General features: G+C 37.4%; 3 protein-coding genes across 4 annotated transcripts in view; 2 read left to right on the plus strand and 1 right to left on the minus strand.

The window, feature by feature from the left end:
* LOC101746983 (monocarboxylate transporter 9) overlaps positions 1-20,810 on the plus strand; it is a 78,903-nt gene extending 58,093 nt beyond the window's left edge. For both annotated transcript variants that reach the window (XM_004926364.5, XM_021348138.3), the window contains exons 2-5: positions 12,235-13,827; positions 14,474-14,707; positions 16,658-16,940; positions 17,462-20,810. In XM_004926364.5, the coding sequence (XP_004926421.2) occupies positions 12,337-13,827; positions 14,474-14,707; positions 16,658-16,940; positions 17,462-17,634 (2,181 nt within the window). In that variant the 5' untranslated portion in view covers positions 12,235-12,336 and the 3' untranslated portion in view covers positions 17,635-20,810. The remainder of the gene's footprint in view (positions 1-12,234; positions 13,828-14,473; positions 14,708-16,657; positions 16,941-17,461) is intronic.
* Positions 6,038-8,925, plus strand: LOC119629818 (zinc finger BED domain-containing protein 4-like). The gene is made up of 2 exons (XM_038017074.2): positions 6,038-6,994; positions 7,114-8,925. Exons 1-2 carry the CDS (start codon positions 6,763-6,765, stop codon positions 8,802-8,804), a joined length of 1,923 nt encoding a protein of 640 aa, XP_037873002.1. The 5' UTR covers positions 6,038-6,762; the 3' UTR covers positions 8,805-8,925.
* Positions 20,811-21,585: 775 nt separating the features above from the next.
* LOC119629803 (zinc finger BED domain-containing protein 4-like) lies at positions 21,586-24,164 on the minus strand. Its single transcript, XM_038017009.2, has 2 exons — positions 23,517-24,164; positions 21,586-23,397 (listed from the first exon to the last, which is right to left on the minus strand). Exons 1-2 carry the CDS (start codon positions 23,746-23,748, stop codon positions 21,707-21,709), a joined length of 1,923 nt encoding a protein of 640 aa, XP_037872937.1. The 5' UTR covers positions 23,749-24,164; the 3' UTR covers positions 21,586-21,706.
* Between the last annotated feature and the right edge of the window lie 427 nt (positions 24,165-24,591).

A 24,591-nucleotide genomic window follows, 5' to 3' on the forward strand; every position in this document is an offset into this window, starting at 1 on the left:
GGAAAATATCAAAATATGACAAATCCGTCCAGTATATTTTTCAAAAAAATTAATACAAACTTCGATTTTCAATGTATGCACTATTTCAATGTGTATCAAATTAGCACCACATTGGTTAACAAACTGTGACGACTTTCTATATAATAGTTTACATAACATGAGTGCTGTTATCAAGTAGTTCACAATCTGACAATACTTCGTATCCGATTTCTTGTTTCTGTGAAACCTGTGTACGACGGTGGTACGATGCTATTGCGGCAAACGCGCGGCATCTCTAAAAACACAAAATTACATTGTTCACAAAACAAATTCGATCGTATTTCATTTTAATGTATTGTTTTGTTATATTCCTATTTTATTCTATTAAATATATAATCATAATAATAAGCCATTTATTTCTTGCTTTTGCTAAATTTAAAATAATAATCTATATATTAATACGTGAAGCAAAAACTTTGTATCCCTTTTTACGAAAATTTCGTGAACGGAGGAGTATGAAATTTTCCACACTTATAGAGAATATAGAGAAGAAGTGCACAATGCTAATATTTTTTTAAATATGCATTATTATTATATTATATAAAAGATAAATTAAATCAATAAAGAAAACGTTACACATACCATGTATTTGACGCACACACGCATGCATACTATTTATTGTCAAACTTTTGTTCTTGACGTCTGTGGTCAAATTGAGAATAGATTAAATATTGTTTGTGATTATTAATATTATTTTATAGTGTAGCCTTGGCGAAATTTGTGATTATAGTATGTGTACAAACTTACAATTCCAATTAATTATAGTCGAATTTCGACTAATGTGGGACCTCTAGTAAATATAAATGTATGTATTAATATTTAGGATGCAAAAGAGAGTTTTATAATGAAACAGTAAAATTTAGTTAGCAAGAACCCCGGATTGGGTAAAGGCCTCCTCCAAAGATGTCCAAGCGTCTCTATCCTGTGCTACGTCTATCCAGTTTGGGCCAGCTGTTCGTCATTTAAATATATATGCTACTTTATTATACTCAATCAACAAAGTATCGGGAATGGATGGATGATTTGTTTATGGTTCCAAACCCATTTTTTTATTGCTCTCGTTAGATTGGTACAAATGTTTTCCATATTGGCGCGGAAATTGAGTAGCACCTGTTGTTTAGATTAAATAGAGTACTGTTAACAGATACATCAGTTTATCTAAGATATTTCAGTTATATCTATTCTTTATTTGTGGACGAGCTCACAGCCCACCTGGTGTTAAGTGGTTACTGGAACTCATAGACATCTACAACGTAAACGCGCCACACACCTTGAAATATAAGTTCTAAGGTCTCAGTATAGTTACAACGGCTGCCCCGCCCTTCAAACCGAAACGCATTACTGCTTCACGGCAGAAATAGGCGGGGCGGTGGTACCTACCCGTGCGGACTCACAAGAGGTGAGTCCGCACAAACCTATTGTCAAGAACTATACTTCGATAATCACAGATTCGCCAAAACTCCACTATAGATAAATAATTTTAAAGACACAATATTAATCTATTCTCAATTTCACCACAGACTAACAATAAACCAAAGAGTATACATGCGTGTGTGTCTCAAATACGTCATGGTAGTGTGTGCTTTAATGTATTTTTAGAGTTAATAATTTAAAAAAAAATTAGCTTACAGCACTCCTCTATATTCTCTATAAGCGTGGGAAATTTCATGCTCCTCCGGGGGTACAAAGTTTTTGTATTAATACGTGAAGACGTATTAATAAATAGATAATAATAGAACTATATTTGCCGAATTGTAGTGGCGACACGATCATGTGTGATTCCATAATCGATATAGAGTAAAACAAGCATTTGAAAGACCTTGACCTCGCTCTGATGAGTGTCAGCCATAAGAATGGAACAAGATTGTACTTTCATTGTTTCACTACATTGTCGTTTTTCATCAAAAAGATCCCCATAAAATACGTTTAGTCTGAATTTACGGTTATGACTGTAAAGGGAGACGTTTTTCTGAACAAATATTGAGTTTTATATTCTGAACACCGTTTTTGTTTTGGTTACAAAAAAAATAATAGTTTAAAAAAACTAACAAAATACGCTTTTATAGAAGAACCAAATAAGAAATAGAAAATAAATTTTAATAAATTTGAATTAAAAATAGTGTAAGAAAAAATTATTTTATTGTAAAAAGCGTGGGGGATATTTCAGGATATTATCAAAATAACCTTTTTACTCATATCTCTTCATAAAATGTTTATAACTACTGATACATTGCACCCCACGCTTTTTTAACAATAAAATAAATTTTTCTTACACTGTTTTTAAATAAAAAAAAATTTTATATTTATTTTCAATTTTTTAGTTGGATTTTCTATAAAAGCGTATTTTGTTAGTTTTTTTAAACTATTATTTAGTTTTAATTTTTTAGTTGAATTTCAATGTTGAATTGTCATCGGTCCTTAATAAGTATACCAAATTTCGAGTTAGTTTTGGTCGAGTCGAGTCGACGTTTTGGAGTGGATCAAAATCATGTTCAAAGATTCTGTTACAAACATACATACGTCTGAAGCTAATAAAAGCGTATTAATAGGCAGTGATGCAGTGTCGTATATGACGGGCCCAGCAGACAACGTCAATGACATGACAGATTATTAATGCTAACATGAAATACTACTTCTCTCGTTGCAATCTGCATAATGTATTATTCATAGAACGTAGTGGTGCACGACCTTATTGCGAAGCAGGTCAGCATTTTTGTAGCAGGATTCCGTAGCGTTTCACTGCACTGCGACATAGCTATCAAAGGGGAAGCCAGTAGACTGGAACACGTAGCTGTGTTCCTTTGTTATAGAAAGGTTAATTCAATCATGCCATAATTATTTAGTGTTTCAGTTATACTTTTATGGGCAGACGAGAATGGGAGGAGCTAATATTAATTTCTTAAAAATAATAACCCGCTTTTTTGCAGTATTATGCGGATAGGTTCAGTTCGCTGCGTCGTAATAACTCTCAAAAGGGGTAATGGTAACCTTAAATTAAATAATTAAACAACATTACGGTGCATTGTCTCTCCGTTGTATTAGTTGTAATGCTGATTAGCTTGGGATGTAAACACAAAGATATAATTGAAAATAGATATAATAAAATGAAATAAAATAAATGAAATGATATAATTGGTCATCCACATATTTGTTTGTATTTATTTATACATATGTATTTCATTTATAAATATATACTTTATAATTATTTAAGTGTTTTTCTTCCAACGCAATAAAGTAATAATAAGTATTTCTATTTATATGATAGTTTTACTCCTGCGTGCCTGCGTCCACGTGATCTACCAAAATTGAAGAACTCTGAAGAAATTGAGAGTTTTTACCAAACCTTGTCATACTAATTATCTTAAAATTCCTTTATTAAATCTAATCATATTAACTTGATTCAAAGTCTGTTTTATGATGTGAAGGAAAAGTCTTAACTGATTTTTTAATCTCTGATGGTATCATGTAACAGCTAAAATGAGTTTCTAACGGGGTGACGAATGACCTATACGGCAAATAGTTTTAAAAGTCCATAGTTATGTTAATGATAAAGTAAAAAATTAAAACACGGTCTACAGTAATTTTATACGATGCGAAATAAACATAACAAATGGTTAAGTGTGAATTGCTTCCAATAAATACCAATGTAGACAAAAAAAGCCAATAAATACCAATGTAGACAAAAACTACTGAACACTAGTGAAATAAGTGAAGAATCTCCAACATTTGCTTCGTTGCAGAAAACTGAACATAAGCTGTGGAAACTGTACTACAAAAGGTCAAACATAAGCGCCACTTCCATCCGACTGAGCTATTGTGAACTTAACAATAGCTAGTTTAAATCTATACAAAAGAATTCTAGATAAAAACTTTTGTTTTAGCCTTGGTTCAAGGAGCTCAGATATCAGAAGAGCTCAAATATCAATAAGATTGTGATTTACACTTTTTTAATAAATAGTACTATTGGGTATGCAGCACATCACACGCCCACGTCCTTACGGATCCATCAGATCCAATAACCTTTGCATTAGACGCCTTCAGCTCTAACACTAGGAGCAGGCTTAGGGACCCCGGTAACCGCACTCGTCGAACTCGACAAAGAGTTCGCCGTGCAACTGGAAAGGCCTCCGGGCCAACAGTAATCATTCAATCATAAAAAAAAAGTCACACGTGTCGATAAGGCGAGTGACGTCAACCCGGGTTGGACGGGTTTGTTAATCTTACAAGATTTCTTGAAAAATAAGACGCCGGATGCCCGTCTGGTGTCGATTACTCGTGTCGATCCGAAGCAGTCAATGTAGGGTCCTAAGGTGTACGACAGGTTACGTTCAGTAGCGAAGTTTTGAGTTTAATTTCGAGTGAGCTTGTGCGATATCGTACACCTTAGGACCCTACATTGATTGCTTCGGATCGACACGAGTAATCGACACCAGACGGGCATCCGGCGTCTTATAAGATTTTCAAGAAATCTTGTAAGATTAATAAACCCGTCCAACCCGGGTTGACGTCACTCAGCCCTTTGACTGTCGTGTAACTTTTACTAAGGCGACGGAATATCTAGTAGACTCTGGGTGGGAAAGACGAATCCGTAGATGCTGAAAATGAATCTATTTCTAAGAGACCTGAAAGACTATTAACGAACAAAAGAAGGTAGAGTTAGGTAATCCAGACACTTAGTAACACAAATGACATGACATGACTTCAGTGCGCCGCGTAGGACACCAGTGACCTACACGACAGTCAAAGGGTTAGTCGAGAATCTAGACACGAATTCGTGATATGAAAACTTCGCAAAAATACTTTTTTTTATATTGCATAGATGGGTGGACGAGCTCATAACCTGGTGTTAAGTGGTTACTGGAGCCCATATACATCTACAACGTTAATACCGCCACCCACCTTAAGATATAAGTTCTAAGATCTCAAGTATACTTACAACGGCTGCCCCGCCCTTCAAACCGAAACGCATTACTGCTTCACGGCAGAAATAGGCAGGGCGGTGGTACCTACCCGCGCGGACTCACAAGAGGTCCTACCACCAGTAAATACACAAGAATTTGATTGACAATGTTGCGATTGTTGAGAATTTAAGTCTCCAAATGAAGCTCTGAGATCGGGATGTACCAGTAAAAGTTATTGAAACTAAAGCCGCCAGTTCGCGAACTGTCCGAAGTTTTGTAATGGATGACAAAACTTTGAGTCAAGTCAGCACTTTAGCATCTGGAAGAATGCTCTGTTTGTGTATTTAGTTTAAGTATTTTCAACTAAGTTTCTGGTATTTTATTGACGAATCGATTATTGTACGGATTGTGCTGAATTACCACAACATGCTATAGTCGCTAATCAATTGCACCATTAGACATTAAGAATCTAGTTAGTAGGAATTTAATTAAAATTTTTGGTTCTTGGAAAAATCAAATTATCACACAGCAAACTGGTGACTCTGATGTGATTTGAGAACGCAACGCTCTTAACTAATTTACAATGACACAGATAACATCTTCCATTGAGCGGATGGATATTTTTGCACGATAGTGTGATTGCGAATGTTCGGAATTTGTAAATGCAAAATTGTATTAAAAATATCTTTTGTCAAATTCAGGTATTTTTCCAATTTCTTCCACCATTCAAAGAAATACAAAGTCTGTGCTTATGCTCTTGTCAAGACCTTTATTAAAGATTGCCTGATATCAAAATGTAGTTTGTGATTTGAATGCACTAATCTCAGCTAGGAAATATTCAAAATACATATCTAGAGGTGAAAGGTTATTTGGTTTAAGCGACATTTTTGCAAGCTTACATGAGAACCATTTAAAGTTTAAAATTTGGGAAAGAATATCATAATAATAACAAAAAAAATACAGCTATTTATTTAAACTAGAGGTCCCGCAGTAGTCGAAATTCGAATTTTATAATTAATGGAATAATTAACGAAAAATTTATAATTAATGGAAATTGTAAATTTGTACACTATTATGATTCTATTTTCAAAGACTTATTATACTTCTATAATCACAAATTTCGCCAAGAATACACTATAGAAAAATATTAATAAAGACAAACAATATTTAATCTATTCTCAATATGACAACAGACGTCAAGAACAAAAGTTCGACAATAAATAAATAGTACGCATGCGTGTGTGCGTGAAATACATGGTAGTGTGTGTGTAATGTTTTTTTTATTGATTTAATGTATTTTTAGGCATAATTTAAAAAAAATATTAACATTCTGCACTCCTTCTCTATATTCTCTGTAAGTGTGGAAAATTTCATACTCCTCCGTCCGCGCAATTTTCGTAAAAAGGGATACAAAGTTTTTCCTTCACGTATTAATATATAGTTGGGATAAACTTAAAGTTCAAATTAAAAAGGTCGGTTGGTTGATATCAGGGGTGTTACGAATATTCGCATCCGCATCCGCAAATGCGGACTATTCGCATTAATTCAGACATCTGCATCCGCATTCGCATCCGCATCAATCAATGCGGAGTTTTACGGATGCAGATTCACATTAACAAGTAACTACATGTAAAGAAAGTGGGCGGAGCCAGAGTGGCAACTGACGAATAGGAAGGCGCACATTGGTAACAAGATCCTACAGGTTTTGTTTGTTTTGTTTTTTCTCATTGTCAATAAATTATAGTTACAGTGAGTGTTTACTCAGTAAACTTTACTGTGTACTTCATAGTTTTTTACGTGTTTAATGAATATTTTGACATAAATGTTAAGTGAAATGTCGCCACCAATAAAAAGCAATATCTGGACTTATTTTACAATAGACAAAAATGATCCGGAGAGGTCGGAGTGTAAGATATGTAATAAAAGTTACTCGCGGAAGGGACGCACTACTACTTCTTTGAAAAATCACTTGAAATCAATACACCCGGAGGAATTTTGTTTATTCCAAAGTGCTAATAAAGAAAAGGAATTGAAGAAAAAAAATGATGAAGCAGGTATGTAATTTATCGAAAATATCGAAATATCGGATTTACAATCATGTTTTACAAATTTAGTTACGGTTAGATAAATTGATTTAATTGGTTTGTGTAAATTATGCTGCATTCTTTTACAGGTACAATTGTGACTCCGTTGCAACAAGCCAAAAAACAACTTTCGTTAGAGGAAGTAATACAAAAAGAAAAGAAGTGGGATACTAACAACCCTAATTCAAAAAAGATTGACAAACTCATTGGCGAAATGATAGCGCTTCAAAATTTACCTTTTAGCTTTGTGGAAGGACTTGGATTTCGTCGTCTCATACAAGAGTTAGCACCGAAGTATAATTTTAGGGGACGAAATTTTTTTACTGATTTCGTGTGCAATGAGCTATACATAAAACTTGCTGCAAAAGTTAAAGAATTAATTGAAAAATATGATTATAAGTCGTTCACTACTGATATTTGGACAGATCCCAGCTCAGGCGTTTCTTTGCTTAGCCTAACTTGCCACGGAGTATCAGAAAACTTTGAACGATCGTCAATTGTGTTAAAATGCGAAACTTTTGATGACCGTCATACTGGTGATATCATTGCAGAAAAATTTAACACAATGCTTGCTGAATGGAATATTTCAAATGAAAAAGTGCATTGCATGATACGAGATGAAGGCTCTAATATGAAAAGAGGGATGCGATTAGCATTGCTAAATGATTTAGATTGTACCGTTCATAAGTTACAAATCGTTATACGGCATGGTTTACGATCGCAGGAATGCATAGAAGCCGTCAAACAAAAATGTAAGAAAATTACTTCTCATTTTAACCATTCCACCATTGCTCAAAAGCAACTTGAAAAAATTCAAGACAGACTTAATCAATCACATCTTAAAGTATTCCAGGATTGTGTGACGCGCTGGAACAGCACATTCTACATGTTTGAGCGTTTTATGAAGATAAAAGATGCATTAAGTCTTTATGCCAATGATCATAATATTGAATCAATTTTGCCTGAAGAGTGGAAAGTAATAGAATGCTGTCTTGAAGTATTGAAACCGTTTGAAGAAGCCACTCGTGAAATGAGCAGCTCTCAAGCACTCATATCATCTGTGATTCCTATCATACAAATGCTTTTGAAAAAACTTGACGTCTATTTAACAAAACCACGAGAAAGTGATAGTTTTCGGTTGGCAGTTTCTAATCTGAAATCACAATTTTCAGCGAAATTTTCTTCTTTGGAAGATAACAACTTATATGCAATTTCCACATATTTAGATCCTCGCTATAAGCATAAATTTTTCAAACCAGTCACCGAAGAAAAAATAAAAGATGAAATAATAAAGATGGTGAATGATCCTGTCGTGCCTGATTCTCCTAAGTCGCCGGCGGAAAAAACAAAAAGAATGAGAATGGGAGATTCTCTCGATCCTGAACCAGGAACATCCAGTATGAGTAAGAAGACTTGCTTAAAAAGCGATCTTGCCATGATGTTAGGTTCATCGAGCGAAGATGAAGGTGAAGGAGAACCGGACAACAGTAGCCCCGATGCTCTTCTCCGCAAAGAATTAGTTATTTATCGTAACAAAAAAAGACTAGATTTAGATGAAAATCCACTTAATTGGTGGAAAGTTAACCGTTGTGAATTTAAAATTCTCTCCAAATTAGCATGCAGATATTTATCACCTCCACCAGCCAGTTTTCCCAGCGAACAACTATTTAGTGGAGCTGGGTTAATATATAATCCACTAAGAAACAGGTTGGAAGCTGAGAAGGCTGCAATATTGCTATTTATTAAATATAATTCACCAATCTTTAACTTTAATTATTAAACAAAGATTTTTTTATTATGCAACTAGAAGCTTAAAATTCTGTTGTGTCATAAGTAAAACTAAAAACTGGTGTAATTTTGTTCTAATAATATGATTAAATAAATAAAAAGTTAAAATTAAATTGATTTTCAGTTTAAAATATAGGAAGTTTAAAATAAGGGAATTTAAAAGGATATTTCAAAAATAAATAAATAATTATCCTTTTAAAATCCCAAAATCCGCATCTGCATCGAATCCGCATCCGCAGATGTGTACTGCTAATAATCCGCATCCGCATCTGCATCCGCGGATGTCTAAATTTTTGCATCCGCAACAACCCTGGTTGATATTACTAATACCAAATAAACGCACCTTTAATTATTTTTTATTGCTTACATGGATGGACGAGCTCACAGCCCACCTGGTGTTAAGTGGTTACTGGAGCCCATAGACATCTGCAACGTAAATGCGCCACCCACCTCGAGATATGAGTTCTAAGGTCTCAGTATAGTTACAACGGCTACCCCTCCCTTCGAACCGAAACGCATTACTGGTGGTACCTACCCGTGCGGACTTCCAAGAGGTCCTACCACCAGTGATTACGCAAATTATAATTTACAAATATAAATTGTCGCGTATTAAGCGAAATGTCAATTAAACGAAGTAGCCTTTCACGTTTCGATAAAAACAAACCTTATTATTATTGGTAGCCTTGTTTTAATCGCTCTTTGCCGCAATTGATGTCCTTCACGAAACTACTTCAAGGATAGGTCGCACACGTACATCAGCTGGCACTTAATTATTTCGTTCCTTTTAATTTAATTTTTATGGCAGTCGCTAGTGGTCCTGGTTAACCTTTTATATGTAACCTTTTATTTGTATATGATAAGCGAAGACTAAGCACTTAGGTAAATTCTAATTCTTGAGGTGTCAATGATGACGGTAGAATTTGGACCATTCGACTAAAATTAAATATTACATATTTATTTTATGTTGTGGTAAAAAACTCGCTGAAGCCACGATTTCGTAAACGGCAACAATTTATATAAATACTAGCAGACCCGGCCACACGTTGCTGTGGCTAAGGTTTTTGTTTCTAAATAACACGTGGCCGGCTATGCTAATATAAAAAATTAACAAAGTAAGAACATTTGGAGTTTACTGAATTGCGTTTACTACAAAATAAATTTCACTTATACTTTAGCCTCAGCAGCACGGGTGTTTATGCCATTAAATTGTAGCTTATGTGAAACGTTGGTATATAAAAACCATCCTATGGGCTAAGTTGGAACAAAACACATATTTAAAAAAAAAAAGAGTTAAAATCGGTTCAGTAGTTTAGGTGTCCATCGCGGACAAACAACATGACACGTAATTTATATAATATATATTAAGATTCCATCAACAAACGAGAACATCATAATATATTATTAAACTTAACATCATCATATATTAAAAACTTATATCTAAATTACATAAATTTATATTAATACTAATTAATAATTATCATTAAGATATTTATCATCGACTGAGCAACAAGTTTTATTAATTAAATATTTTTGCTGTTCAGTGTTAAAAATTTTAATAACACCGATTGTCATCCCAAGGAAACTGTTACTGTAATTTTTTAAGTTATTAATTGCGTATTGTATTCCCACGTCATTTGTGTGTTTATCAACGTGTCAAATGAATAAAGAAAAGTTTATATGAATCGGACCTTATGTATAGATCGGTTATATAAGCAGATATACAGATCTATTATATAAGCAGTGGCGTAGTGGTTTAACTTGCGCCCAGGGCACAATAACTTGTTAACCCTACCCTCGAAAACCATATAATTACTTATATGTAATATTTTACTGGCAAATTAATAAATAAACAAAATAAAATAAATAAAGCTAGGTTACTAAGCTTAAATTTGAGATAAAAAATGTAGTGGAGAAAACAAGACTAGATTTTGAAATGCGTATGATCATCTAGAAGTAGTTCAAAAGATACCCATTATGTATTTCACATATTATTTATTTATAAAGAAATATTTAAAAAACACGTAGTTTTAAACAATAAACAGTTTGAATGATTTAGATTATTAGCGTTCCTTTATTTCGTTATTATTTACGAATTAACTGGCACTAAGTTTAAATTTCCAGAAATTAATTATCCAGCAGTTTTTTGTTTTGCGGACCATTTGGGGCCCCTTTGTGAGTTGCCCCCTCTCGCTACGCCACTGTATATAAGCATTTTTTTTAAAGGTATAATTACCTATTGGGCAAAGTCCAAGTTTTTGGTATTATTTTCTGAAAATTTTAAGTGTAGGTTTGTTGTGACATATGCATAGTATGCCGTGAAACCTAATGAAAAGTTCTATTTGTATTAATATAATAATAATTTGATTTTATTAATCTTCAACCGAATCCTTAACGACAATCAATTGGCTTCAATGATCAATCAGAACAGCGTCATTAAATTTTTGCGTCGTCGTGTAGTTTGGATTGTGTTATTCGTAACTTCTTGAGTCCCTAATGACATAGGAGTTACCTATTGTGTTTCAATCAGATGGCACCTCGTACAACGAGCGATTTACTACTTTGGACATCCGGCTAACCATATTGTTGTTTTGTACCCTCGTCCGGTAGTCGCGTGTGTAAACAAAATATTAGATGCGCCATACACCCAGTCTTACCTTACCGAGGTGGACGCCGAATTTTAAAACGTTCACATAGTTTTCAATAATTCAATAATTCATTACTGGTGGCAGGATCTCTTGTGAATCCACACGGGTAGGTACCACCGCTCTGCCTATTTCTGCCGTGAAGCAGTAATGCGTATCGGTTTGAAGAGTGGGACAGCCGTTGTACTGTAAAAACCTAAGAACGCATATCTCGAGGTGGGTGGCGGCACTTACATTGCAGATGTCTATGGGCTCCGGTAACCACTTAACACCATGTGGGCTGTAAGCGCGTCCACCCATCTAAGCAATAACAAAAAAATCCTTCGATATCGCAGAGATAGTGGCTATTTAGCAGAGAAAAAGGTTCTTAGTGTGCGCTCTCAATTTGTACGACCAATATTAATACACACACACACACACACACACACACGACGTTATGAAAGACGTTAGCGTGAAAGACGATATGTGTAAGTTACTCCCCAGTAAGCAAAAAAGGTATATGAGTATGGAAGGAGGAAACATGTTGCGCTGTTTCCATGTGACTGGGAGAAGGGTAGGAGAATGATGATGATGAATATTAATAAGTTTACTTCCTGGTGGTACTGAGTGTTGCTAAAGCGCGATTGAGCATATCCTACCTATTTCTGCCATGAAGCAGCAATGCGTTTGGTTTTGAAGGGTGGGGCAGCTGTTGTACTGTTAAAAGAGACTTAGATCTAAGCAATAAAAAAGCAATAAAAAAAAAACATTAAATTAATGTGATTATTTAAATTGTTCCAGCATGAGGTCACGAAGGTGCTGCGGTATACGCATGGAAGCCCGGCGCGGTGGTGATCTCGCGCTGCAGCCGCTGCGCGCGCAGTACCGTCGCGCTCTATCGGAATGGAACGCGCGCCCCTCTCGCCGCCGTCGGAGCTCAAGAACGATCGGTCGGTCCAAGGAGGACCCTGCGAAACCGGAGACGCGGCGCCGCAGCCGGCCCTGAGCGAGACCCGCGTGCTGCCCGCCATCCCCGAGGCCGAGCCGCTCTTGCACGCCCCGCGTCGAGCTCTGCACGTGCAGTTCGACGCGCACTGTCCGCCCGCACCAGTCTCGCTCTCCTCTTCAGGTTCTTCCTCCTCTTCCGACGATGAGGACGTCTCCATCACAGAGGCACGTCCTCCCGACGGCGGCTGGGGCTGGGTCATCGTCTTCGCCTCCTTCATGGTCAACCTCATCGCGGACGGTATCACCTTTAGTTTCGGTGTGTTCTATCCGCACTTTCTTGACTACTTCGGCGAGGGAAAAGGCAAGACCGCATGGATCGCCGGTATTTTCATGGCGATGCCGCTTCTTTCCGGCCCGATTGCCAGTTTTCTGACGGACAGATACGGCTGCAGACGTGTGACGATCTTTGGTGCGATTCTGGCGGCTGCTGGATTTGTTATATCCGCTTTCGTGGATAATATGGAGACTTTGTTCCTGACCTTCGGCATAATGGCCGGTTTTGGATTGAGTCTGTGCTACGTGGCTGCAGTGGTTATAGTCGCGTATTATTTTGACAAGAAGCGCTCTCTGGCAACCGGAATATCGGTTTGTGGAAGCGGCATTGGAACTTTCATATTTGCGCCGCTGACAAACGTGATGCTGGATGAGTACGGTTGGCGCGGAACCACTCTGATCTTAGCCGGCCTATTTTTGAACATGGCCGTGTGTGGTCTCTTGTTCAGAGACTTACCTTGGACCGCCACAATGAACGAAGAGAGAGCAAAAGAACGTAAACGCAGAAGAGAGATAAAACGTAACAAACGATTCGGTTCTTCGGCTGACAGTTTCTCTGACAGCAAGAGCAGCGCCGCGGGCTCAACCAAAATGGCAGACAGCGTTAAAATTGAAACCGTGACTTCACCAATCGTGCCCCAATTTAGTTCCTTGGTAGACCTACCGACATTCATGACGGGCGGTGAAGGAGTTTCCTTAGAAGTTTTCGAACTAATGTCAAATAGAGGTCGTGCTTACGCAATTCTGGCCCAAAACTACCCTGGAGTGATGTTGCCCTCTAGAAGCTTTAGCGACAGCGGCCGATTGCACGAGCAGTCCCCTCCAAGGACAGTCATGTCCCCAGGAATTACGTCACCTGGTATTCTAACACCTATCGCACCTCCGACTCAAGAGAACACCACGGTGAATGATAAAGCAGCTTTGTCCCTATGGTTGAGGCGTCAAGCGACAGGATCTACTAAAAAGCCTCCAGCGTTTTTGAAGGATCTGCGGGTTCATCGTCATTCTTTAACGTACAGAGGGGCGATGCTGAACATCAACAGATACAGACTGCGTGCTTCCTCGTGTCCCAATATCTTCAGGAATTCTATGACGACCATAGCTAAAGAAAAAGTAAGTTTATTTTTATTTATTTCAATCAATTCGCGAACACCCCTTTCGCCTTCGTAATAGCATAGAATATATTTCCTTTAAGGAGCAGAATGTTCTTTCAAATTTTTTTGCCGCGTTTTCTAAATGATTCCAATAAATTTGTTGTCGAGTTTAATCAAGAGGCTATGAGCAAAGGACGTTCTTTTCAAAAGTCAAAACTGGTTATCGTTATGCAATTTTGAGGAAATCATCAGCGATGAGCACTCGTGAGTGTATTTTGCGTAATACTCACATGCACATGCTAACATTTAACAGTCGCGTATAGGAAACCGCTTCACTTTTACTGGTGGTAGGATCTCTTGTGAGTCCGCGCGCGTGGGTACCACCACCCTGCTTATTTCTGCCGTGAAGCGGTGATGCGTTTCGGTTTGAAGGGTGGGGCAGCCGATGTAACTATACTTGAAACCTTGGAACTTATATCTCAAGGTGGGTGGCGCATTTACATTATGGATATCTATGGGTTCCGGTAACCACTTAACACCAGATGGGCTGCGATCTCGTCCACCCATCTAAGCAATAAAAAAAAAACTTCGACATATATTCGTAAGTTAAATATTAAAAGAATGAGAGATAAATCTCAGTAATAATTCTTTTTTGGATTTTCCAGGTTCAATGGTACGCCGGTCTCTGGGACTTCTGGGACCTGGCCGTGGACGTTTTAGACTTCTCCCACCTTCAGAACCCAGCGTTCCTGATCTTTGCCATATCCAACTTCCTCCTGTACATGTGGTACGACGTGCCGTATGTGTACATAGCCGATAATGGCATGATTATGGGCTTCAATGAGTCCCAGTCTTCTATGCTGATTTCCGTCATAGGGATCCTCAATATGTTCGGAGAGGTGAGAGTCTATCATTGTCTAGATTGTTTGATTTCTTTCGGAAATATACCAAGGAACCATGAAATCTAAAAAGTGGTTCTTGATTTTGTCAAGATATGAAAGAAATGGTGGGTGGTTGCTAATGATCATGGAACATAAGTAATGCTCAGGCACATTCGCGCTGCTTACCACTTAGGACTGTTTTGAAACTTCGTTTGAAGAAGGATACGCCAAAGTGCTCCATGAAGTTTCGTCCTAAGCCGGATGGTATACGGAAATAAAGATATTTGGAAATAAAGTTTGAATGAGTGCAGTCTTCCCAGACAGTATGAGTGAACTCTGACCCGGTCATGGACGGTGCGGTGATAGAATAGAGATGGAATCTTAACAACAATTTCTCTGAACAATTAAATGCCTAAAGACGCCCGTAGAAGCACCAAAAATTAATACTTTGTTCATTATAGTGCTAAGTTCAAAAAAATACTAAGACTTACCCCACTGAGTTTCTCGCCGGATCTTCTCAGTGGGTCGCGTTTCCGATCCGGTGGTAGATTCTGCGAAGCACGGCTCTTGCTAGAGCCAGTGTTAGCAACGTCGTCAGGTTTGAGCCCCGCGATCTCACCTACTTGTTAGGGTTACGCTGAAATGGCCTACCAAGGCCATCAGCTTAGGAAAAAAAAACAAAAACATTAAATTGATTCCAACATTTTCGATTTATCTATACTAATATTATAAAGAGGAAAGATTTGTTTGTTTGTTTGTATTAAATAGGCTCCGAAACTACCAAACCGATTTAAAAAAATCTTGCACTGTTTGGAAGCTATACTATTTCCGAGTGACATAGGCTATAATCTTTTTTGGAAAAAATTAGGGATCCTTACTAAAACTCCAATAATGTAACCCAAAGTGTAAAAAAAATACCTAAAATATTCTTTATATCGCGTGTCCTGCGAAAACTATTGATGGTAGAATAAAATAATGTACTACGGCTTTGTAGAACACATTATTATTTACAAAAAGTGTTGCGACAGCATATGTCTAACTAGTTATGCCGCAATCAGTGTTCTTTTATTTAAAAAATAAAACAACGTCAAATATCGTTGAAATTTTTGTTAAAGACCCGAGCGGAGCCAGTTCGGGCCGCTAGTATAAAATAAAATGGCAATATAATCTGAGGGAAATAAGATATCGTATTATTCAACATGGCCCACCAAAATGAATCATCTTAGCCTACATAATGTTCGCATTAGTGCGTTAAACAGATATAAATATAACGCTTCTTACGTTGACATTTTGAATGATATGTTATTTCAATGTAGTAGCTACTCTGCACGAGCTAATTTTCGTGAAATACGTAAAATATAGTTGTTGCGGTCATTGAAATGTCAGTCGCGCCATGAGGCCCGTTCTGAATCGACAGTTAAAGTTAATCAAATATACATATCTTGAGCACCAGTGAACTCATTTGTTTAGTTAAAGATTCAATGGTGACAGATACTTGGTATGGTCGGCTACAGGAACTCGTTGCCTTGAGACATGAGGTCGATGTCACAGCCGTACCGTCTCACGACTAATAATATCACTACATTTATACACGACATTTATACTAAAATTAGCGATCCGCCCACGCTTCGCTTCGGAAACTTTTTTATTATTGATAGCTAAGTACCGCGATGCTACCTGTGGTTATTGTCGTACCGCGGGTGACGCCGTGGGGCGAAACTAGTCAAAAAAATAGCCTAAGTTACTCTTTATATCATCAGCTACCTAACAGTGAAAGTCTCGTAAAAATCGGTCCAGCCGTTCTAGACATTAGTCGGAACAAACAGACAGATAGACAGACAAAAATTGTAAAAAATGTTATTTTGCTGTATTCAATATTACAAACAGGCACTCCAATTTTATTTGTATAGATATCTGATGATATCAGTTCTAAATCATCAGATCTACATCAGTTTCCTATAATTTCAGATACTGCTGGGCTGGGTGGGTGATTGGAAGTGCGTGAACCCTGTCCTGGTGTACGCGGGGTGTATGCTGCTCTGCGGCCTGGTCACGGTGCTGATGCCTCTCCTGACTTCCTACCTCAGTCTGGCCGCGGCGGCCGGCGCCTTCGGAGCCTTCATCGCAGCCAACTACTCCCTGACCAGCATCATACTGGTGGAACAAATAACCCTGGAGAAGTTCACAAACGCCTATGGGTTGCTACTGCTGATGCAGGGCGTGGCGAATTTGATAGGACCGCCTTTAGCCGGTGAGCTTTGGTTAATTAATCAGTTCATGTTATGTAAAAATGTAGACAAGTAATGTACAGTGATATCTGATTGATGTTCCACTGTACCTACCCGGGAGTCTGGGCGGGAGTAGGAGTATTCTTCAAGTAGCCATGCCGCCACATTCCCGCGCACCAGGAGAGCGTGAGCTCTTCATATTATATTTTATGATTGCTGTGGAATAGTGGTGGTAGGACCTCTTGTGAGTCCGCACGGGTAGGTACCATCGTCCTGTCTATTTCTGCCGTGAAGCCGTTGTAACTATACTTGAGACCTTAGAACTTTTATCTCAAGGTGGGTGGTGCATTTACGTTGTAGATGTCTATGGGCTCCAGTAACCACTTAACACCAGGTGGGCTGTGAGCTCGTCCACCCATCTAAGCAAAAAAAAAAGACTTAAACCTCGCGTCTCAAGATGAGCGACGGCACTGCGTTGTACTGTCAATGTAATTACCAACACGAGACTACTTTGAAACCTTCAAACGTGTAACTCTGTGTGCAGGCTGGGTGTACGACATGACAGGCTCGTACGACCTGTCGTTCTACCTGGCCGGGGCCTTCATCGCGGCCTCGGGCCTCATCCTGCTCGTGCGCCCCGCCTCCCGCTGCCGCGCGCCGCACCCCCGCGAGCTCCCCCGCGAGCCCCCCCACCAGAACGGGAAGCTTGTCGTGTGATTTTGAAATCAGAACGCCGATATGGCGATCGATCGAACACACGATTTTCATCTGTATTGGGTCGCGATAAGGATCAAAACAGCTCGAGATGTAGCGGACGGAATTTTTTTTTAAGGGATTTTATGACCTGGTAACTAAGACCTTTAAGTCATGTAGTATTTTAATTTATATTCTTATTGTTATGAAAAATGATAATATGGAGTGAAATCAAATGAAATGAAGATGATTAATTTGAGACATTAATCAACTGGGATGATATTAAATGAAATGAGATGAGATGAAATATAATCTCAGTAAAATGGTGGCCATTTACTAAGATTTTTTCAGTGGACTTTTTGGAGGATCCCGAGAAGTTACGTTCAGCGGTTTTGTTTCATTTTCCCACATTTGTGCACTAACACAGATATTAAACAGTTAATAAACCACCGTTATTACACATTTAAACCTGAAGAAACATTAAATAGACAAAATAAAACAAATCACACAACTTCACTCCTCGCGTTCCCGCCAAAAAGTCCGCTGTGAAACACATTCGAATGTGTTTGTATAGAGCTGCGGCGCGGAGCAGCGAGCACACAAGTGAGATCTGAAACCGTTGCCTTAAAAGATATTGTGTAATAGTAATTTGGAGTCTATTCGCTTTAGGATAAGGTCGAATTAGCTTAAGATCGTTTTAAAATATCTACGTCTAAGTATTCGGTTACAGTATGAAAGGTATTTTTAAAATAAGCGCTGCCATAAAATAAATGTAATGCTGCCTATTAACATGTTTGCTGAAAACGACACAAAGTTGAACGAAGGAGTTGTTTACAGTTATGTACGCTTTGTCACTAGATGTCGCCTGACTGTAGATTATATTAGTTTTGAACACGGAAGGAGAGATGGCGCCACTAGGATGAAAAAAGCACTTAAAAAAAGAATTTAGCGTGTTTATTCGAAATACTACTTTAGGGAGAGAAAGAAAAAGAGAGAGAGAAAAACCCATCGAAACTAATGTGCCATTTATAATAATTATAAAAAAATTCAGTTATGTAAACACCTTAAAATTAGAATGTCCGAAGCCTTACTTTAAAATTTGCCGTAATGAAATTCGTTCCAATTAAAAAAACTTTCCCAAAAGGAATCAATTACTCGATAATCCAGCTACCTTCGCGTTCAGACAGCAAAAATTAGATTTCAATTAATACTTTTTGTTAGAAATTGTTTGATTTCGGCATCCTATGGTCCCGGTCTTACGTACTACGAGACGACTACAGTTATTTTTCCCTACCTATGCTGATAGCCTTGAGAGGCAATTTCAGCTTCTCCTTGACCTGTAAGTGACCTCACGGGGCTCAAACCGGAGAGTTGCTAACACTGACCCTAGCAAGAGCAGTGCTGCGCAGAATCTACTACCGGATCGGAAACGCGACCCACTGAGAAGATCCGGCGAGAAACTTAATGGACTGTGTCTGTGGGTTAATTTACTCGTCGAGCCCTTCGTCGCAAGCGACGGGTTCATTTTGATGGATTAAAAAATGAAATATATCCTTCAATATTACAACGCTCATTATTCATTATACATTATTCAGAAAAAATACAAAGCTTAGTTTTAGACTTAAAGTTTTTAGATAGTTTGTTTACGAGAACTCACGGTTGCTAACCTGTTTGCAATGTTAATGTCAGCGCCGTAAAAATAGTAATTCAATGACATTTTGTGTCAGAACTGACAGCTGTCATCGCGACATCGCTAGTTCTAGAAACGGCTTGGATTATTGTATTTTCATAGACGAACATATTCCATTAGTCATTAAGGACGCACCAAAGTCGCTTAAAATCATTAGAATTTTAAAGAACGAGAGAATATATTTAGCGATTCGTAATTATTGTAAAGTTGTAGTGGATACTACTCGATCTTAACTGTTAAGGCGAACTCCGCTACTGCTCCAACGAGACAGTGGGAACTTTGTTTTTGTATGGTACGTCTGTTGCTTCGTTTTTGTTGGAAGGTCGTGATGCTGTCCACGTATGTCTATGATGCAGTCTATGATGCACTGTATTTGAATTTGAATTATGTTCCTTTTTTTTATGTGCGGTGTCATTCTAAAATATTTTTTTTCTCATATACTTTTAACTATACTTGAGACCTTAGAACTTGTATCTCAAGGTGGGTGGCGCATTTACGTTGTAGATGTCTATGGGCTCGAGTAACCACTTAACACCAGGTGGGCTGTGAGCTCGTCCAAACATCTAAGCAACAAAAAAAAATACAAGTAAACAGAATGTTTCAAGTATTTTTACGTTTTAATTAATTGCTATAGCCGCTAGTCCACCCTATCAGTTTTGTGACTATTGAATCGAAAGCTTTGAAGAGTGCCGATATAATTGAGATTGTGGATTTGTGATGTTCTTAATAATGTATTTGTTTTTTTCGAAAGAAAGTGTCTTAACATCATAATTTGTATCAGTTTGTAAACGCGGGTCGCGACCGGCGGGCACACACAGTCTGAAACTGAATTAAATTGTGCTTAGATCTAATGACGTCACAATGTTATTAATCGTATGTTAGAAGAGAGCGCTTTATAGCGGTCCGTGACGTCATATGTTAGGTGCGTCACATAGAACGGTCTGTGACAAAAGGGATAAATCGATCCCCCACTCCCGCCATCGCGCATCGTGTTTCTGTGCCTGGACCGCGCAGGTGAGGTCCGCGGGCCGCGCCGCTACAGGAATTACCGTAGCGAACGGGTAGTTTAATAGTAAAATTGTAGCTGTTAATTGTAAACGTTATGTTCGGGTTTTTTGTTTTTTTTTTTTAATTAAATGTTTCCCTTTGTGTATTTACTAATTAAGAATGACAAAATCTAAAATAGCTATGTAATTTAGGGATTTATCGTAGCATAGAAAAAAAATTACCTCATTAGTATTATAAGGGAAAATATCTAAGTACTGTTTTGCAATTTAAATAAATTTACTTTTGGATTAAGTCTATAGGTAACTACTGCCTGCCGTCAGCTGGACATTTCGTTGGCTGCAGTAAAATCTCGCACTCATTTTATAGATTTTATTATAGTATTGAAAACGTTTTGAAAATTGCGCACTACCTGTGCTCACATTTGCGTAAAAGAAAAAAAAAATTGTGAAACAGATCTTAAATCATTTATATTATACGAAAATATATTCATTTTTTTTCCTGATTTTTCTGACTTTTATCTTTTACTAATACCTTCACCTATCAAATACCTTGTAGTTTTTTTACCAAACTAAAATCCAGTCTGGGCTTTGTGTGGTACCACGTGACACGCCCCTCTAGCATTGGAGTTCGACATCTGATACCAGATGACTTATGGCTTCAGACTCGCTGACAATTGGTACCGTCGCTAGGAGTTCCTCAAGTTCAACCTTCAAGGTTTTTATTTTATTTTTATTGCATAGTTGGGTGGCCTAGCTCACAGCCCACCTGGTGTTAAGTGGTTACCGGAGCCCATAGACATTTACAACGTAAATGTGCCATCCACCTTGAGATATGAGTTCTAAGGTCTCAGTATAGTTACAACGGCTGCCCCCACCCTTCAAACCGAAACGCATTACTGCTTTACGGCAGAAATAGGCGGGGTGGTACCTACCCGTGCGGACTCACACAAAGTTCTACCACCAGTATGATTTTCATAAAATCCTGTGGTAAGATTAATGATCTATCTAACATTTACTAATAATATTAATACTTGTTCAAGTGTCACTATCACGATAAAGAAATGTCTATATCTATAGCCAGGGTTGTTGCGGATGCAAAAATTTAGACATCCGCGGATGCAGATGCGGATGCGGATTATTAGCAGTACACATCTGCGGATGCGGATTCGATGCAGATGCGGATTTTGGGATTTTAAAAGGATAATTATTTATTTATTTTTGAAATATCCTTTTAAATTCCCTTATTTTAAACTTCCTATATTTTAAACTGAAAATCAATTTAATTTTAACTTTTTATTTATTTAATCATATTATTAGAACAAAATTACACCAGTTTTTAGTTTTACTTATGACACAACAGAATTTTAAGCTTCTAGTTGCATAATAAAAAAATCTTTGTTTAATAATTAAAGTTAAAGATTGGTGAATTATATTTAATAAATAGCAATATTGCAGCCTTCTCAGCTTCCAACCTGTTTCTTAGTGGATTATATATTAACCCAGCTCCACTAAATAGTTGTTCGCTGGGAAAACTGGCTGGTGGAGGTGATAAATATCTGCATGCTAATTTGGAGAGAATTTTAAATTCACAACGGTTAACTTTCCACCAATTAAGTGGATTTTCATCTAAATCTAGTCTTTTTTTGTTACGATAAATAACTAATTCTTTGCGGAGAAGAGCATCGGGGCTACTGTTGTCCGGTTCTCCTTCACCTTCATCTTCGCTCGATGAACCTAACATCATGGCAAGATCGCTTTTTAAGCAAGTCTTCTTACTCATACTGGATGTTCCTGGTTCAGGATCGAGAGAATCTCCCATTCTCATTCTTTTTGTTTTTTCCGCCGGCGACTTAGGAGAATCAGGCACGACAGGATCATTCACCATCTTTATTATTTCATCTTTTATTTTTTCTTCGGTGACTGGTTTGAAAAATTTATGCTTATAGCGAGGATCTAAATATGTGGAAATTGCATATAAGTTGTTATCTTCCAAAGAAGAAAATTTCGCTGAAAATTGTGATTTCAGATTAGAAACTGCCAACCGAAAACTATCACTTTCTCGTGGTTTTGTTAAATAGACGTCAAGTTTTTTCAAAAGCATTTGTATGATAGGAATCACAGATGATATGAGTGCTTGAGAGCTGCTCATTTCACGAGTGGCTTCTTCAAACGGTTTCAATACTTCAAGACAGCATTCTATTACTTTCCACTCTTCAGGCAAAATTGATTCAATATTATGATCATTGGCATAAAGACTTAATGCATCTTTTATCTTCATAAAACGCTCAAACATGTAGAATGTGCTGTTCCAGCGCGTCACACAATCCTGGAATACTTTAAGATGTGATTGATTAAGTCTGTCTTGAATTTTTTCAAGTTGCTTTTGAGCAATGGTGGAATGGTTAAAATGAGAAGTAATTTTCTTACATTTTTGTTTGACGGCTTCTATGCATTCCTGCGATCGTAAACCATGCCGTATAACGATTTGTAACTTATGAACGGTACAATCTAAATCATTTAGCAATGCTAATCGCATCCCTCTTTTCATATTAGAGCCTTCATCTCGTATCATGCAATGCACTTTTTCATTTGAAATATTCCATTCAGCAAGCATTGTGTTAAATTTTTCTGCAATGATATCACCAGTATGACGGTCATCAAAAGTTTCGCATTTTAACACAATTGACGATCGTTCAAAGTTTTCTGATACTCCGTGGCAAGTTAGGCTAAGCAAAGAAACGCCTGAGCTGGGATCTGTCCAAATATCAGTAGTGAACGACTTATAATCATATTTTTCAATTAATTCTTTAACTTTTGCAGCAAGTTTTATGTATAGCTCATTGCACACGAAATCAGTAAAAAAATTTCGTCCCCTAAAATTATACTTCGGTGCTAACTCTTGTATGAGACGACGAAATCCAAGTCCTTCCACAAAGCTAAAAGGTAAATTTTGAAGCGCTATCATTTCGCCAATGAGTTTGTCAATCTTTTTTGAATTAGGGTTGTTAGTATCCCACTTCTTTTCTTTTTGTATTACTTCCTCTAACGAAAGTTGTTTTTTGGCTTGTTGCAACGGAGTCACAATTGTACCTGTAAAAGAATGCAGCATAATTTACACAAACCAATTAAATCAATTTATCTAACCGTAACTAAATTTGTAAAACATGATTGTAAATCCGATATTTCGATATTTTCGATAAATTACATACCTGCTTCATCATTTTTTTTCTTCAATTCCTTTTCTTTATTAGCACTTTGGAATAAACAAAATTCCTCCGGGTGTATTGATTTCAAGTGATTTTTCAAAGAAGTAGTAGTGCGTCCCTTCCGCGAGTAACTTTTATTACATATCTTACACTCCGACCTCTCCGGATCATTTTTGTCTATTGTAAAATAAGTCCAGATATTGCTTTTTATTGGTGGCGACATTTCACTTAACATTTATGTCAAAATATTCATTAAACACGTAAAAAACTATGAAGTACACAGTAAAGTTTACTGAGTAAACACTCACTGTAACTATAATTTATTGACAATGAGAAAAAACAAAACAAACAAAACCTGTAGGATCTTGTTACCAATGTGCGCCTTCCTATTCGTCAGTTGCCACTCTGGCTCCGCCCACTTTCTTTACATGTAGTTACTTGTTAATGTGAATCTGCATCCGTAAAACTCCGCATTGATTGATGCGGATGCGAATGCGGATGCAGATGTCTGAATTAATGCGAATAGTCCGCATTTGCGGATGCGGATGCGAATATTCGTAACACCCCTGATCTATACTAATATTATAAAGAGAAAGGATTTGATTGTTTATTTTGTATTGAATAGGTTCAGAAACTACTGAACCGATTTGAAAAATTCTTTCACTGTTTGGAAGCTAACTCCCATATAATCCCATCAACAGCCCCATAAACATCCCATAACAACCAAAACTCTCATAATGTAACCCAAGGTGTGAAATTACCTAAAATATTCTTTAAATCGCGTGCGCTGCGACTAAACTATTGTAGATCGAATAAAATAATGTACTATGACTTTGTAGAACACATTATTATTTACAAAAAGTATCGGGACAGCATAATAATATTTCAAACCATTATAGTTATGTAACAATAAGTGTTTACGGCTGTAACTGTAAGTACGGTTAGTTTAATATAAATTTCATTACACCTACCACTATTTACTCTGCACTACCTTTGGTTGACTGATAGAAAATGCCTTAGGCATTAAGTTCGCCCAATGTAAATTTTACATGAAGTGTAGTAATAAATAAATAAAAGC

Source organism: Bombyx mori, chromosome 17, assembly GCF_030269925.1.
Source record: "Bombyx mori chromosome 17, ASM3026992v2".
Classification (NCBI taxonomy): Eukaryota; Metazoa; Arthropoda; class Insecta; order Lepidoptera; family Bombycidae; genus Bombyx; species Bombyx mori.